The following is a 16,231-nucleotide window of genomic DNA, read 5'->3' on the forward strand; positions in this document are numbered from 1 at the left end:
TACCTTTTTCAGACTATAGTATTTCATGCACAGTGAGAGTCATGGATCCGGTAGTACATCCTGCAGTGCAGGACCAGCAGCAGCAACAGTAGGTGACCTCCATGTGACCTTTGGCTATTCAAATCCATCAGGGAGGCAGGACAAGCAGCTGTCAGTCATATCAACAGGGGCATTCTGTACATATGCATTGTTTCCAGTTTCAGAAAAGTCAATAAATAAACAAACAAATAAATAAATAAATAAATAAATAAATAAATAAATAAATAAATAAATCAGGACCTATTCCTAGATGCAGGGGAGAGTATGTTATGGACTGTCTACTAATCTCCAAAAACAACTTGAGGTAACCCATTTATTTCATGAAATCTCATTCACAAATCACTTGCTAGCTTTACAGTTAGCAAATGTAACATTGTGATTGTGTGTGCCACGCAGTTTTTTGGAATAAGAAGGCGTCACTGTTTTCCTATTAGTCACTGCCAACGAACCGATCAAAGGATGACGTTAAACAGACTTTTGGCATTGTGGTCCTGAAATGTCCACAATGCCATTTGGCCAGTGTTTGAATATGTCACACTACACGGGGCATGATGCGTCAAGATGATGCCTACTTTCCATTCTTTTCATTGTGATTTTATTTTCCATTATCTTTCCTCACTATTTGCAGACTTTTCAATTTTTAAAGGTTTAACCCAATTGATCGGACCCATAGCACATTTGAAAGAATGGTACATATTCTCTATATGTATATTGTCTGGTATTTTGTGTTATTATATCTGTATATTAACTCAAATTCTTTTGTTGTTTCCCCAAATACATTGAAATGTACATGGATAAACATTTGATTGTTTCAAATCAGATAAAATAGATGATTTAGGTTGGATATAATTCAGTGGTGTTTTTCCATATGTCTTTTTCTAGATGTCATTAATTATTGTCCAATGTTTGACCACAAGTCGTCTGTTGCAAACAGTCACTCTGAAAAGTGTACCAGTAGTTGAGTGGTTAGCACGCCGGCTTCACAGTGCAGAGGTCGGTGGTTCGCGTCCCGCTCCGGCTTCCCTGTGTGGAGTTTGCATGTTCTCCTGGGCCCGCATGGGTTTTCTGCGGGTCCTCCGGTTTCCTCCCACATTCAAAAAACATGCATGCCAGGCAGATTAAACACTTCGAATTGTCCCTAGGTGTGAGTGTGAGAGTGACTGCCATATGTCTTTGTGTGCCCTGCGATTGGCTGGTGTCCCCTGCCTTGTAGCCGAAGACAGCTGGGATAGGCTCCCGCGACTATGCTGAGGAATAAGCGGTACAGAAAATGGATGGATGGATATTTTTATAGGGTTCTGAGCCTTACAATTTTAACTACTGTCCTGAGTTTCTCTTTTCTTACTGGGAACTCTTGCTTTCAGTGATTGCTCTTTGTATGTCAGGCGTTGTTGATGTGTCACCTCTGACTATCCATCCAAACATCCCACCATTCGTCCATCCGTCCATCCATCCATTTTCTACCATTTTCTACTGTTTTCTATAATTTTCTACGTACCCGATGCTGGGTCGCAGGGTAAACCACTTTGAGACTACCCTCTCCTCCAGCTTGTTCAGGGAGATTCCAAAGCGTTCCCAGGCCATTCAAGAGACCTAGTCTCCTCAGTATGTCCTGGGTCATCCTTTGGGCTTCCTGCAGGTGGGACATGCCCGGAACACCTTACCAGGGAGGCTTCCAGGAGTTATAATAATCAGATGTATGAGTCATCTCTTCTGACTCTGATCGGAGGTCTTTTCTTCACAATCATGCCCTTCTAGGCCTATGTGAGCATTGAGGTCCCCAAGCAGAATGGGGGCTGCCCAGAGGCAGCACTTTCCAACACACCAAGGACTCCAAAAAGGGTGGTTTCTCTGAAATGCTGTTCGGTGCAAAGGCACAAACAACAATCAATTCCCGTCCCCCACCCAAAGAAGGCAACCCTCTCACACACCAGTGTAAACATCAATATACAGGCAATGAATCTGGGGGAAATGAGCATGTCCACAACTGCTCTACACCTGTCATAATGCTAAACTCCAGTGTGGTAGAGATTCCAAGCCCTCTCGAGAGATGTTACGAGAGCCTGGACTATAGGTGGAAGCAAGTCCGACTATGAAAAGCAGAAACCTCTTTGTCTCACACACCAGCTCCTTCCCTGCAAGCGAGGTAACTTTCCATGTGCCTAGAGCTAGTTTCTGCATCTGGGGATTTTTACCCAACCCCTTTTATGAATCATTGAAATGGGGAACCACATGCCTCTTTTGGCCGAGCCTGGCCACGTCTCATGGGTGTAGGCATAGCCACCAGGATGCTCACTATCGAGCCCCACTTCTAGGCCTGGCTCCTGGGGGGGGGGGGGGGGGGGGGGCGTAGACCCGCAATTGGGCAATGGAAAAAAAACCTTCATTTATGTTGTTCATCATAGTCGCTGAGCTGTGCTTTGGCTGGTCTCTCACATAGGATCTGTTATATATATATATATATATATATATATATATATATATATATATATATATATATATATATATATATATAAACAACTCCACCATGGTAAGGTGATGGCTCATGGAGGGGCTGAACAATCATAATTTAAATGATTATTTGTATTATTTGAAATAAAAGTAGCATTTGTATTACCCGAACCAGATTGGCGTCTTTGTTTCCAGTTGAATGTGATCCTGTCAGGGTTTCCATCAACTCGTTTTTACATATTTCTATATTTCATCCAGCACTGACAAAAGATTTTATGTCCTAGGGGGATCCAGCAGCAGCTTACCAGCTACAGAGAGACGGTGATTAGGCAGGCCACAGCTGCAGCAGGCTCAGCAGTTCACCGAGACGATGCTCCAACCTGTGGCATCTGCCAGAAGACCAAGTTTGCAGATGGATGTGGGAACTTGTGCTCATATTGCCAGACCAAATTCTGTGCCCGCTGCGGGGGGAGAGTCTCGCTTCGATCTAATACGGTGAGATACAGAGAGTCCAGTTTATTGCTTCAATTTTCCAGGAAAATCTCAAACGAATCAGTCAAACAATGCCAAAATGATTTTCTTTTCTGCCATGTGACAAAAACTAACAAAAAACAAAAGATACATACATTTTATGAAGTGACACAAGACTGACACAAGATTTCCTGGAAGCCATTAATCCCAAAAAATACTCTTGAAAGTTCATGTGTAAAAGAAACAAACAGGTTATTGTTTCCATTTTGTAAATGTAAGATACAGTGAGACCTCATCTTACGAACACCTTATCTTACGAACTTTTCGTCTTACGAACGTCAAATTTATGAAAATTAAACCTTGAAATACGCACTACTTTTTACGATACACACCCACCACGGCTGGCGGAGTGATCTTCGGATCTTCGGCGGAAGCACACGACCGAACTGCACTCGAGCCGGCCCAGCTTTCCACATCCCCTCTCTCTGAATTCACACGTCGATCGCCTCCGATGAGCTTTTTGCAGATAATTTTACTATTATGGGACCGAAAAAAAACACCACAGGTTCGTGTTCAGCCGAGGAGAAGAAGGAGATCATTGAGGAACACGCTTTCACGTGAATGACACCGAAATTGTAACATGCGAGTTGACAGCTGGGGCGGGGCCGCCGCTCGCGACACTTCAATTTCATTTCATTTCAACAAGTCGCTGTCACCTCACCAGTGACATGATTACGACGAAAGCGCCTCACTGTTTCTTGTGCTGGCAAGTCCAACAGTTTGCTTTGCACGAGGTGATTGGCAAACGAGGTGATTGGCAAACTTACGCGATTGCGTAAGTTTGTTGCTTTCCGGTTTCCGATCGCGAGTGTGCCATTTTATTCGCCTCGCCCGCCTTCTTTTGTCGCGTTTTATTCCGCGTCCGTGGAATCATCAGACTCGCGCCTTTTTTTGTAATAACATCTCTGCCAGCACCTACGGGACTCGAAGTGGATGCAGATGACATTGCGGACCTTGTTGCTGACCATAATGAGGTCATCAACACAGAGAATTTGATTTGCCTTCAAGAGGACAAGCAGAAGCAGGCCATTCAGGAGTTCATGATAAATGATAATGTGATGCCTCAGTTTCGTAAGACCTTACAAGTCAGAAAGCAACAGGTGTCAATTAAGAGCCATCAATGACCATCACAAATGTAAATAAAGTGACTTTATTATACTATGCAGTGTATTTCTTTCATAACAATACAATAGGACATGTATTATACATAGAATAAGGCATGTTGTGTGTAGTTTCAAGGCTTATTTAGTTGAAAAGTATATTTTATGCAAACCCGGGAACGGATTATTCCCATTTTAATGGTTTCCTATGGGTAATTTTTTTGGTGATACACACTTTTTGGCTTACAAACTCTGTCTTGGAACCAATTAAGTTCGTAAGCTGAAGTCTCAGTGTATATGTAATTAATTGCCCTGTGGAAAACGGCAATTTACTTGTGTCAGTATGTATTATTATCTGCCAGTCTGGAAAGCAATTAACTTCTATTTGAGGCAACTCCTTGTATGAGATAGCTCGATAAATGTTGGCTGTACCTCTACCACATCTTTCTCGATATGCCTCTCTCTCTGTTGCCATCAACATAGTGAAACCAGATTCTTGCCAAATAATTAAAAGATTGGTTAAGATAAAGGGATTAAAATTATTTAGCCATTGGAGTGACTGAGTGTGAACACCACAAAAATTGCCAAATTCGAAACATACTCATAGTGTTCCACAGCAAAATTAAGAAAACAATATGGTTAAGGCCACAACAATGCCACAACTCATTTTTCATGGATATAAGTGAAACATGTTTTTCCTTGAACTAACTCCAGTATGTACTCTTATTTCTGACAATTTAATTGGCATTCATTCGACTCTCCCAAAGAAGTGGCCAGCGAGCGCATGTTTTGATCAGCAGCGTTACAAAAACTCATAACATTTACAATGTTATTAATTTTCAGTGAAGTTTACCTTTATTTAGAATATATTAATGAATAAAACTACTGATAAAAAATTGCTAACAACATAGTGCAGCAAACACATCAAATCTTTCCTCCATCACAACGTCAACCCACCCAAACTCACCCAGGTCCCATAACATGTACTGTGTATGAGCTTATATGCTATAATATATTTGATTTAGTGATACTGTTTGTTTACGTGTGATCTCACCACAGTGTCAATTCACTATGCGACCCAGGCAGAGGCTGCTAAAGGTTAATTGGGCATTACACTGAGCTTTTGACGGAGGGGGTAGTCTCCCACTCGGCCTAGGTCTCCAAAGGGGTGCAAAGGTGCCCTATAAACACACACAGTAGGGGAGGTGTGTGCGTGTGTGTGCGTGTGTGTGTGTGTGTGTGTGTGTGTGTGTGTGTGTGTGTGTGTGTGTGTTTGTGTGTGTGTGTGTGTGTGTTAGTAAAGGCGTTACAACATTCACTGAAATAAGTGGTGTGTCCTCTCGATCCCTCCCATATGCTCCTCATGTGGCATTTAATGATGCCACTCAGACTTAAACACACACCCAAAAGTCGACTCTAATTATTGCCTGCTATGGGGTCCCAAGTGGTTGGATTGGGTGGGTGGCTGGTGACAGTTTTATTCATTGAGGGAAAAATTCACCGTCACATGCATTTCAGTTGTGTATTGGTCAGGCTTATTATCTTCCCCAAACCACTAAAGTGACTTGTACTGTATTTTGTTGTCTGTTTAAAATGCTAAGTCTTTCTGAAAACATAAAACACACATTTAAAAAAATCAGAATCCAACTTTCTCTGTGTTGCATTCTGTTAAATCTCCCTGATTTCAGATTGTGCTCTGACTATATTTCTCCCTTTTTTCACAATGCATGTATTGCTTGACTGGGCTGAAGGAGGACAAAGTGGTGAGTACTAACTTTTTTATTGGAAGAAACACATGCATATCTGCGTAAAATATCAAGTTATATCACTTTTCTTGTTATCTTTGTGTTGTTCAGAGCACTTCATCCTTTTTCACATTTTTTTGTTATGGTTGTCATCACAACAGCTGCGGTCAACCCTGGTTGTCATTTAAATGCAGAGGAATTCTTGTGCATTTAGTGCAGTCGTTAATATTTACATCTTTGGCTGACAGCATTGAAGTTGGAATCAGAATCTATTTGTATCTATGTGTGTGTGTGTGGGGGGGGGGTGTTTGTAGTAGTTAGACATCTCTGTAACAAAGTAAATCAAGCCTTTTTTAAATGAATAACACAGAGTTGCTAAATATTACAGATTGTTTTTATTTTTTATGGAAATCACTGAATGTCAACTCATTGCAGCCAGAATTCTTATTGTCCTGATTATTTAAAAAGTGTCCAATATGAGGCCCAGAACTAACAGAGACCCATACTGCATACACTGGGCCCCTAAGACACTGGCTATTTTTTAAATACATGTCATGAAATTGACACTGAAAGAAAGAAAGAAATTATGAGTGTCCGCATTGAAAAGATGGCAACCACTCGGCTTTCCACTGTTCATGAAATGAATGTGTTTAAGTTGAGATCAGAAGTAGGAATGCAGATTCTAAACATTGGCAAAGAGGATCCATCGGCCATTCACTTTAAAAAGTTAATGTTTCTATGTGAAAGAGGCTTTACCTTAACAGTAAAGCCTACAGTTTTAGATAGGAAATTCAATGTCTTTTTTCATCAGGTGTCAACCCTCTGTTCACAAAACCACTGAAACATGAATGACCCAACTTTACTACGCCCCTATGACTGCTACAATGCTGACCTGTTGAATTGGTTTCCAAAGGTTATGTAAATAAATGACCTTACTCTAAAAAACTTTGGAGGACGAACTTCTTTGGTTGACAGAAATGAATCGAGTGATGACAGCACTGTGTTATTAAATACCCGCAAAAATGTATTGCAAATGTATATTGATCCAACTCAGTCTTGATGTGCTGCTTTGTGTCACAGTACAAAACAGGAGTAAAGCAGTAGTAAAAGCCTGGCCATCTCCTGGTCATGTCAAAGCAGCTCATGATGACTATTGATTACCAGTCTCACGAATTGTGTCCGCCTCCATGTGCATCTCTCATTGACTGGTTTTAAGAGGGTCATCCTTCTTGCTGTCCACTGCCATATCATTGCAGCAATACTCATCTACACAGAAAAACATACAGTTTGACCTCCCTGTGTAGTGCCCATTAAAAAATGACTAGATATATACTGTTATACTGTTATACTGTACCATTATACCAGTGGTGAGCGCGTCGATCTCACAGTGCAGAGGCCGTGGGTTCAATCCTAACTAGAGTTTTCATGTTCTCCCCAGAACCGTGTGGGTTTTCTCCGGGTCCCTCCTTTTCCTCTCACATTCCAAAAGCATGCCTAGCAGGCTTATTGAACACTCTAAATTGTCCCTGGTGTGAGCACAAATGATTGGTCGTTTCTGTGTTGCATGCGATTGGCTGGAAACAGATTCAGGGTGTCCCACACTTACTACCCGACGACAACTGGGCTAGCCTCCAGAAGCCCCCGCAACCCTTGTGAGGATGAAGCAGACCGGAAATGAATAAATTAATAGAATGTAGACGGATTAGAATACGTACAAACAACCCGAGGAAATTTAAATTTCCAGAATTCTCTGTGCATTTCCAAATAGCACTCTTTTTAACATTCAAGTGCCCTGAATTTTTGGCATTTTTAACAATGCATTTACAATGATTTTGAATGGACAAGTAGTCTTTGGACCCTCAAGTTACTCCCACCAAGACATGGAAGGACGACAGACGGGCTGTGGCCATATTACACATTTCTATTAAATTATTTTAAATGATTAAGAAAAATATCCAAAGCAAATTCAAATACTTAATTAGAAATCCAAGCTAATATTATATGCAATTTAAAAAATACAAATAAATAAATATATAACTTAGTAATGAAAAATGGACCTTCCTGGCCAGATGATACCTTTCAAATTTACTAATACCTTTCAAAGTTTTACTGGTGAATAAATTAATGTTTTGGACCACAAAATAACAACATAGATGTTTCAAAAAATGTGCTGTTGAATATCAATTCCTAGACAGAGGACAAAATAAAACTGTTTTTTTCTTCATGGTGCATTATTATTGCTATATTGTGAAGCCATTTACAGTCCAGAAAAAAATACATCAATTCTTTTTTTTTGTGAAAAGTGGCTGCCCTTATTTCAGGTAGTGTTCTAGGTACTGTATCTCCTAACCATAACTGTGAAATAACCTGAAATCTAAGTTTGCTGCTCTTCAAATCATGAAATTATTGAAGGAGTTGATGCATTTTCGTAATAACTGTGGCAACACTGTTCATTTATGTGTAAAGCATCTGATGTACAGCATTCATAGAAATGATTAGTTTGACTTCCACATTACTGTACTGTGTGGCTGTGTATTAGCGATCAGTGTCTGTAAATGTGTACTGTACATGAGTACAGTAAAGTGTGTCTGTGTGTGTTTAGTGTTGCGGAATAGCTGTGGTGTGCTGATGTAGTACCTCATTAGCTGTCGTGGACACTAATCTCTTTTGTGGCAGTCTTTCATCCGTAGCTCAGGATTTATAGACGCCTACATTCACATGCTGCTGTCATTGGCTACTCCTACTTCCTGTATGCTGTCCTCCACCTCCCTATTTTCTTTTGACCAAATGTGGATTTTTTTTCTCTCACCTGATGAATGGGAACTGTTTTGTGGGGTTTGTCTTGATCAGAGGCATTTGGAGCAAATGTCGTCTAGCAGTGTTAATTGGCAATATGTCTGCTTGAGTGCACATTGGATGGGGTTCTTGACAGTGGCAATCAATACAGTAAGAGATGGATTGTGACTATAGGTAAAAGAAACTCTCAGTTTAACCGTTCATACTTTGTCACAAAATTGCTGTACGTTATACTGCGAGATTAAAACCTGCAATGACATATGTGAGGTGCAAAACAGGGGAAATGAATAGTTATGGTTTGCTTTCCAGAAGGCAGCAAATGTCTGAAGTGAGAAAGACATTTGACACATTTTCCGAACCGCTTTATCCTCACTAGGGTTGCGGAGGATGCTGGAACCTTCTGTCTTGTTGGAGTATGCGGGTGAAGGAAACCCTTAACCGGTGTCCAGCCAATCACAGGACACACAGACAGACACAAACAACAATTTGCGCAAACACTCATACCGAGGGGCAATTTAGAGTGTTCAATCAGCCTGCCATGCAAGCTTTTGGAATGTGGGAACAAACTGGAGCGCCCACAGAAAACCCAAGCAGGCCTGGGGAAAAACTGAAAACTCCACATACAGAGGCCGGAGCGGGATTTGAACTCATGACCTCTGCACTGGGAAATCATGCTAACCACTCGACTACCGGCCCGCCACACAATCAGCAACTTGATATATATTTTTTTGAAAGTCTCTTAATTTTTTTTGTCAACACGCATTTACTTGATAATTTTCTTTTCAAACAAAATAATACAATTAAAGAAAATGGCAAAAAGAACAATGTTTGTAATGCGGATTTACCAGCAGTCTTTGGGACAGAGGTTGCCAATCAGGTGGGTAGAAGTTGATAATCGGACTTTAACAATACACCAAAGACAAAATCAATATATTTTTCTCGATTTCCGATAAAAATGATAAGTATCGAACCCATATGCAGGCAAGCAGGGTGGCAAGAAGTGTCAAAAAGAATTGATCCTCTAAAGGAGGGGTGTCAAACATACGTGGCAGAACCGGCCCTCAATGAGTTTTGATCAGGCCCGCAAGATAATTTAAAAGTGGAAAAACATGCAAAAACGAAATGAAATTGCTATTTTTAATGAGAAGCAATTCAAGGATTGTCCACTAGAGTCAGAGTGGTACTGTTTCAATCAACGTAGGTTGTAGAAGAAAACAGCAGTCTTTTTTTTCAACCGCGGTTTCAACACCCTCATTAGCCAAAATGCCATTATCCAAACACAGAAAAGTAGATGAGTGTAGAATTTTCAATGAAAAATGAACCATGTCATATTTTTTACAGAAATGCGTGGGAAACATTTATGCTTGGTGTATTTTGAAGGAAATAGATACATGTATTTAGCCATATTAAATATTGATCAAAGTAAACTTTAAAATAGTAGGTTTAAAATATTTAATTCCGTTCAAAATTGTTAAAGGATTAAATGTAACTGTTAATGCTAATATTAGCTTGTAATATTCTAACCTAACGGTTTTCAACAACTTTTAGTATTGAGGGAATGATATTTGGTTATTTGGTTATATGGTATAATTTTATATCTACTGAGGCCATATGTGGCCCACGATGTGAAATGAGTTTGACACCCGTGCTCTAATGAATAAAAATAAAGCATATGATATCAGCTGTGGTGTCCCGGTTGTTGAGTGGTTAGCACGCCGGCTTCACAGAACAGAGGTCGTGAGTTCAAGACCTGTCCCGGCCTCCCTGTGTGGAGTTTTCCAGCTCTCCTCAGACCCTCGTGATTGATCACTCAATCAATCCATCCATCTACCCATCTTCCGTCTTAATGTATGTGGTTGTTTTTGCATACTGAAATTCAACTTGCTCATTCAATTTTGGTGATTTTTTATTTATATGCATTATATACACTCTATCTTATTTCATATACATGCATGAATAATCACAATAATTTGGAAAATATTTGGTACAATTCTGTTTAAATTTAAACCAGAATTACATCTTAAAAATTGCAATTTCTTGCAGGAAATATGCACCACGTTCATATATAGTACAAATGAGCGATGGTGAACATATTGTCTATCGGTGCAGACCCCCTTTACCACGTACACATGCACACACTTACTTACACACACACACACACACACACACACACACACACACACACACACACACACACACACACACACACACACACGCGAACACATAAACCCACATATGGGTGCACAAAGGCACAGATGCTGCAGGACGGCAAACAAACACACATGGGTTTTGTGTCCTAGTTTCCATCTATGGAGTAGCTATTCGCCTTCACTCACAAAGTGATCTCAGGGGAATCTTACTACAGTGATGTGACCCGCTGCTGCTGCTGCAGTTGTTTCAGCCTTGTTGGGCGCGCGTGCATGCATGTGTGTGCATGTGTGTGCATGTGTGTTTCACAAACCACATATGCTCATTGTTTCCAGTGTATGTACATGTATTTGATGTTGTCACCATATTTTCAAGTATAGTATGTGTTTCTATTTGCGATTACTGCAGACGTTACTCGCTTGTGCCTCACCATTGATGTAATCTAATATTCAGGATTATGGTATCCATGTCTCTAGCACTGGTCATTGGTTGTGTGAAATGCTCACTTCAAAATATTTTTATAGTGACACACCATAACCACACATACCTGAAGAAGCACAAAACATCACTGTCAAAGGATTCTGGCTCTCATTTTGGAGTTTGGACCGTGGATTCATCCCACATCCCCAAAACCTGCTTCCAGTTTTAGATGGACATTCTTCTTGGTTTGTGGTCATTTACAGAATATGTTCCTTTAACTCCTATTTTTCAAAAGTCAGTTGAATTCAGCTCTTGGTCACCAGTACCCCAAAAACAACTTCAAGAAAATGGAAGATCAGATCATTCTCACTGATCACTTCAGTCCTTCTGCCAATTACTCCTGAACTTATTACATGTGCAAATAGTTACCCCTCAAATGCTACCAGAAAAATCTGAAATGCTTTCATTGTACAAATCAATTTAACAATGAGGAATAGAAGGCATTGAGTGGCTCATGTGTCACTTCACAGGAAGTCAGCAGAGGTTTTGGTTCACATTCCATCATTTGTTGGCTTTTTACAATAGTGTATAGAATAACTTAATTTAAATGAAAATTACCGAAGTCAAAACAATGTTTTGTAACACATTAATGAGATATCACATTAATGAGATATCACAACAAACAATGCATAGTTTAATATCATACAGCAAAGAGCTTTTCTGACTTGTCATCCATCCATTTATTAAATTTAAAGCAATAAAGAGGAGAACTTTATTTGCTCGGTACAAGTTCTCAATCACTAATTCAACAATTCCTTTACTTATTGGGTTCGCAGGCATTTGATGACACACAATGTTGCCGTCTGATAACACACAGTGTATGTTTAGTAAGACAGAGACATTGCATGTGAGCAATGTCCCTTATCAGTAGTTCGCACTCTGCAGACAAGTCGCCCATTTGAGGCCGTAACCAAGTTGCCCCCTTCCAAATAACTCCATCTTGTACACTCATATATGACAGGCAATGAATCATTACAACAATAATATAGTGAATACATGTTTCAGTACATGATTGGGAATTAATTCGTTTTAACAAACATTCAGTGAACCAAGTTCATTAAAGGTGTATGTTCCAGAAAAAAAAAAAAAATAATAATAATAATATAATATAAAACATATATATATATATATATATATATATATATATATATATATATATATATATATATATATATATATATATATATATATATATTATTATTATTATTTTTATTTTTTTTCTGGAACATACACCTTTAATGAACTTGGTTCACTGAATGTTTGTTAAAACGAATTAATTCCCAATCATGTCCTGGGTAATTGAAAATTACAAATATTACATCCTGACAGACAGAGGTCATAAATCACATGCAGGGTGTTTTCAACAAAGATAACATGTCCCACATGCACATATTTTTATGCATGTGGGCGTGCGTGTGTGTGTGTGTGTGTGTGTGTGTGTGTGTGTGTGTGTGTGTGTGTGTGTGTGTGTGTGTGTGTGTGTGTGTGTGTGTGTGTGTGTGTGTGTGTGTGTGTGTGTGTGTGTGTGTGTGTGTGTGTGTGTGTGTGTGTGTGTGTGTGTGTGTGTGTGTGTGTGTGTGCGTGTGTGTTTGAATACATTTTCCTTCTCTCCCTGGTGGTGCTGGGCTGTTTGGCAGGATAAATATAGCTGCGGCGTCGGTGTAAAGCTGTTTTCTCCTTGGCTTTTGTAGCTTTAATCAAAAGCAATCTGAAAGAGGTAGAAGTGAAAGAGAAGCGGGTGAGAGAGAGAGGTGGTGGGTGTGGCAGAAGGAAGTGTGTTTTATTTTAGCTCTCTTTAAATTGTCATCGGGGAGTGTTCAGGAGTAATGAGAACCCCGGTGGCTGGAGAAGACGGACTGACTCTAACCTCCCATCTCTCTCGTCCTCCTCCTCCTTCATCTTCTGTGTGTTTGTAGTTCATGGCCAGCCACACTTCCTCCGTCAGTGAATCTGATATATACTCAGGCTCATGACTACAATTGCGCTCATGCTGCAGGGCTTTCGTGCAGAACTTCCTCTTTTAAACAATGATTCATCATACCTATTCCAGGATGGAATCACATATACTTCGTCAGTATCAACTAACATTGCTGTGACTAATAAATAGTTATTGATCTGTCACCATTTGTTGTGTTGAATATGTGGTCTGCACTGCACAATGTCAATGAAACATGCCCATAACAGACCCTCAAAGCTGACATATTTCATCCGGCAATTTATTGCTGTAGGTCAAACTGTATGCAAGTTGATTAAAGCACAGAAGCACAAAACAGAGCCCGGGACAAATTGATAATTGTTAATCACGTGGGTTTTATTTTCTTGATGCATGTAAGTGGGTTGATGTCCACCACAGGAGATTTAGATATATCGCCTTTTACAGTATTTAATGATGTGCCCCTTTTCTAAGCATCCAAAGCATAAACAATGTTCATGAATAAATGCACTTTTGTCACCAAAGAGTGAGCATTTAGTAGCACTTTGTGCTTTATTCCTGGAACCCAAAGAAGGTGACTTAGATTATCATACAATGTTGCTGAGTTAAAGGCCTTTATTCGAGTGCTTGTATTGAGTGTTTTGCCTCTCTTTGTTGATTTTTTGCGAGTTGGTTTCATATTTATCATTAGAAGGAAAAGCAGGGGGGCATTGGATTACAATCAACTATGGCTGCCTTATTTCCTTAGGCATTCATGTATTAAAATTGAAAAAGCTTGGACAATTGTCAGATTGACACAACTCTCCAACAACAGACATTTTGTTCAATATTTTTTTAATTTTCCTCACAACCATAAAGCTTTCACTGCCCCTGAACAACCCATGTGAAAATCTGCAAACTCTCTCAATGCTCTTGAATCATTAGCAGCTATCTTGTGCAATTTAACAAGCCATGCACTTTTTGTGTTACAATAAAAGCACCCTTCTACAGCCTTGCATGGCCTTCCTGTTGCATAAATCCCCAGATAAAAGCTCATTTATTGGGAGGGGCTTCTGACAAATCAATCCATACATAGATCCATTATCTGAACTGCTTCTCATTATGGGGGGTCGCTGGCATATTTGAGCCTCTTCCAGCTGTCTTTGGGCAGTAGGCTGAGTACATCCTGAACTGTGTGGACTATGCATGCTACACCTATGTGCATATGTGCTATGTGTGTGTTTTCTGCAGGTAATCCAGATTCCTTTTACATACCAAAAATGCAGTGGCGGGCCGTGGATTTAATTGTGAGGCCTTCAATAGGTGTATGTCTGAATCAATCCATACTGAAAAAAAGTGTGGTGTGATTTACTACATGTCCACTAGAGGGTACCATTAGCCACAAAATAACTGACCGACCTTTCTTAATGATTTCTTGAAAAGTCCATCTTGAAAATGGCTTTATCAATGAATCTCCAACCAAATCCATTTCTCCTCCTTTAGCCATTGTGGGTTGACAAAACTAACTAAACTGTTGCAGCTCAATTGCTTCCTGATATTGGTCATGTTCTCTCATCAGCCGATCTCCAGGAGTGCAATATTACATTTCCTCTTTGTCTTTTAAAGGAAGGGTGTCAAACTCATTTTTTGTCATGGGCCACTTTGGAGTTACATCTTCCTTTGGACAATGAATTAAAAAAATGTCCAATGATTGTATCGTATAATTACATGTACACAGCAATTGATGGATTACAAGTTTTGAAATCATCCAAGTCAACTGCCATCGTTTGTTCAATCATTCATTATTCAAATGAGAGTAAACTGGGAAACAATCTTTTAGCAAAATCTCAATGTTATTTATCACACATAGCGATTTGACATTTGAGGCGGATTTTAGCAAGGATTATGCAAATTGACACATGATTTGCTTTCATAGCCCACATAACATGATGTGGCAGCTCGCATTAGCCTCCTGGGCTTGAGTTTGACACTCATGATTTAGAGAAACTAAAGGTTTTGTGATCGGTTGTATAGTCACAGTTCAGTTGTTGAATATATTAAACAAATATCAAGTCACTATTTGTGTGTAATCCCTGATTTTGATTATTTTCATAGGTCATCTGGGTGTGTAATAACTGTAGAAAACAACAGGAAATACTGACGAAGCCAGGTGAATGGTTCACCGGTCCATCAGGAAAGCCCACTTGTCTGGGTTCAGCCATCAGTGAGCCATCTGTGTGCCAACCCCTTGGTGAAAAAAAGCTTCGATCCCACTCCCAAGCCCCTTCAGGCTCTACAACATCCTTGCACCCCAACCCGGCCAGTGCACCTGGGAGCACGGCTGGAATAGACATCCGGTCACGAAGTGAACCACCAAGAGAAAGGTATGTTTCCAACCAACTGCATATAAAACCAACAACGCAATTGCACCATTTACACATTTTGTCAGCCAACTGTTGTCTGCTGCAACTTTGTAACTCCATTACGCCAGCAAGTCTATTAGGATTAGCGCATATTGCTACATGATCTGCACCACATATGATATACTTCTGTTGAAATAGCTAAAGAACAAAAACTGTTAAACAGCAATTGAAAATTGTTCATTTTCCATGATAGATCTGCCATCTTGCATTCCCGATATTGGATTGATTGGATTTACCTTTATTAGTCTTGCAGTGTAGATATTTACATTTCACAGAAAATAAGATGAAAGGAATGAACGATAGAAATAGAAAAACAAAATACACCACCTGCTGGGAGGGCAGCTACTCTCACGTCACCATCTTGAAGTCAAAAGAACAACATATCTAGCCATAATCAAATTGCATTTGTTTCTGTGCATTTCAAAGTCGTGGTTGAGGATATTTTGGGCTTTTCCGTGATCCGCCGGAAACAGCCAAAAGAGATAATCGAATCCAGCAGCCCCACAACCTTAATGAGGCTAAAATGGTTCAGATAATGACTGAAGAAATAAGAGAGTATACCCACATACAAAAAAAATGCATTTGTGTACGTGGTTTTAATCTCTT

General features: G+C 39.8%; 1 protein-coding gene across 10 annotated transcripts in view; it reads left to right on the forward strand.

Moving 5' to 3' along the window:
- The window catches only part of rims1a (regulating synaptic membrane exocytosis 1a), a 78,246-nt gene that overhangs the window by 15,089 nt on the left and 46,926 nt on the right, over window positions 1–16,231 (forward strand). For all 10 annotated transcript variants that reach the window (XM_089011669.1, XM_089011671.1, XM_089011670.1 and 7 more), the window contains exons 3-5: window positions 2,775–2,985; window positions 5,873–5,884; window positions 15,318–15,586. In XM_089011669.1, coding sequence (XP_088867795.1) covers window positions 2,775–2,985; window positions 5,873–5,884; window positions 15,318–15,586 — 492 coding nt within the window. The remainder of the gene's footprint in view (window positions 1–2,774; window positions 2,986–5,872; window positions 5,885–15,317; window positions 15,587–16,231) is intronic.

This window comes from Hippocampus bargibanti, linkage group LG13, assembly GCF_051943395.1.
Source record: "Hippocampus bargibanti isolate YZ-2025 linkage group LG13, ASM5194339v1, whole genome shotgun sequence".
NCBI classification, from domain to species: Eukaryota; Metazoa; Chordata; class Actinopteri; order Syngnathiformes; family Syngnathidae; genus Hippocampus; species Hippocampus bargibanti.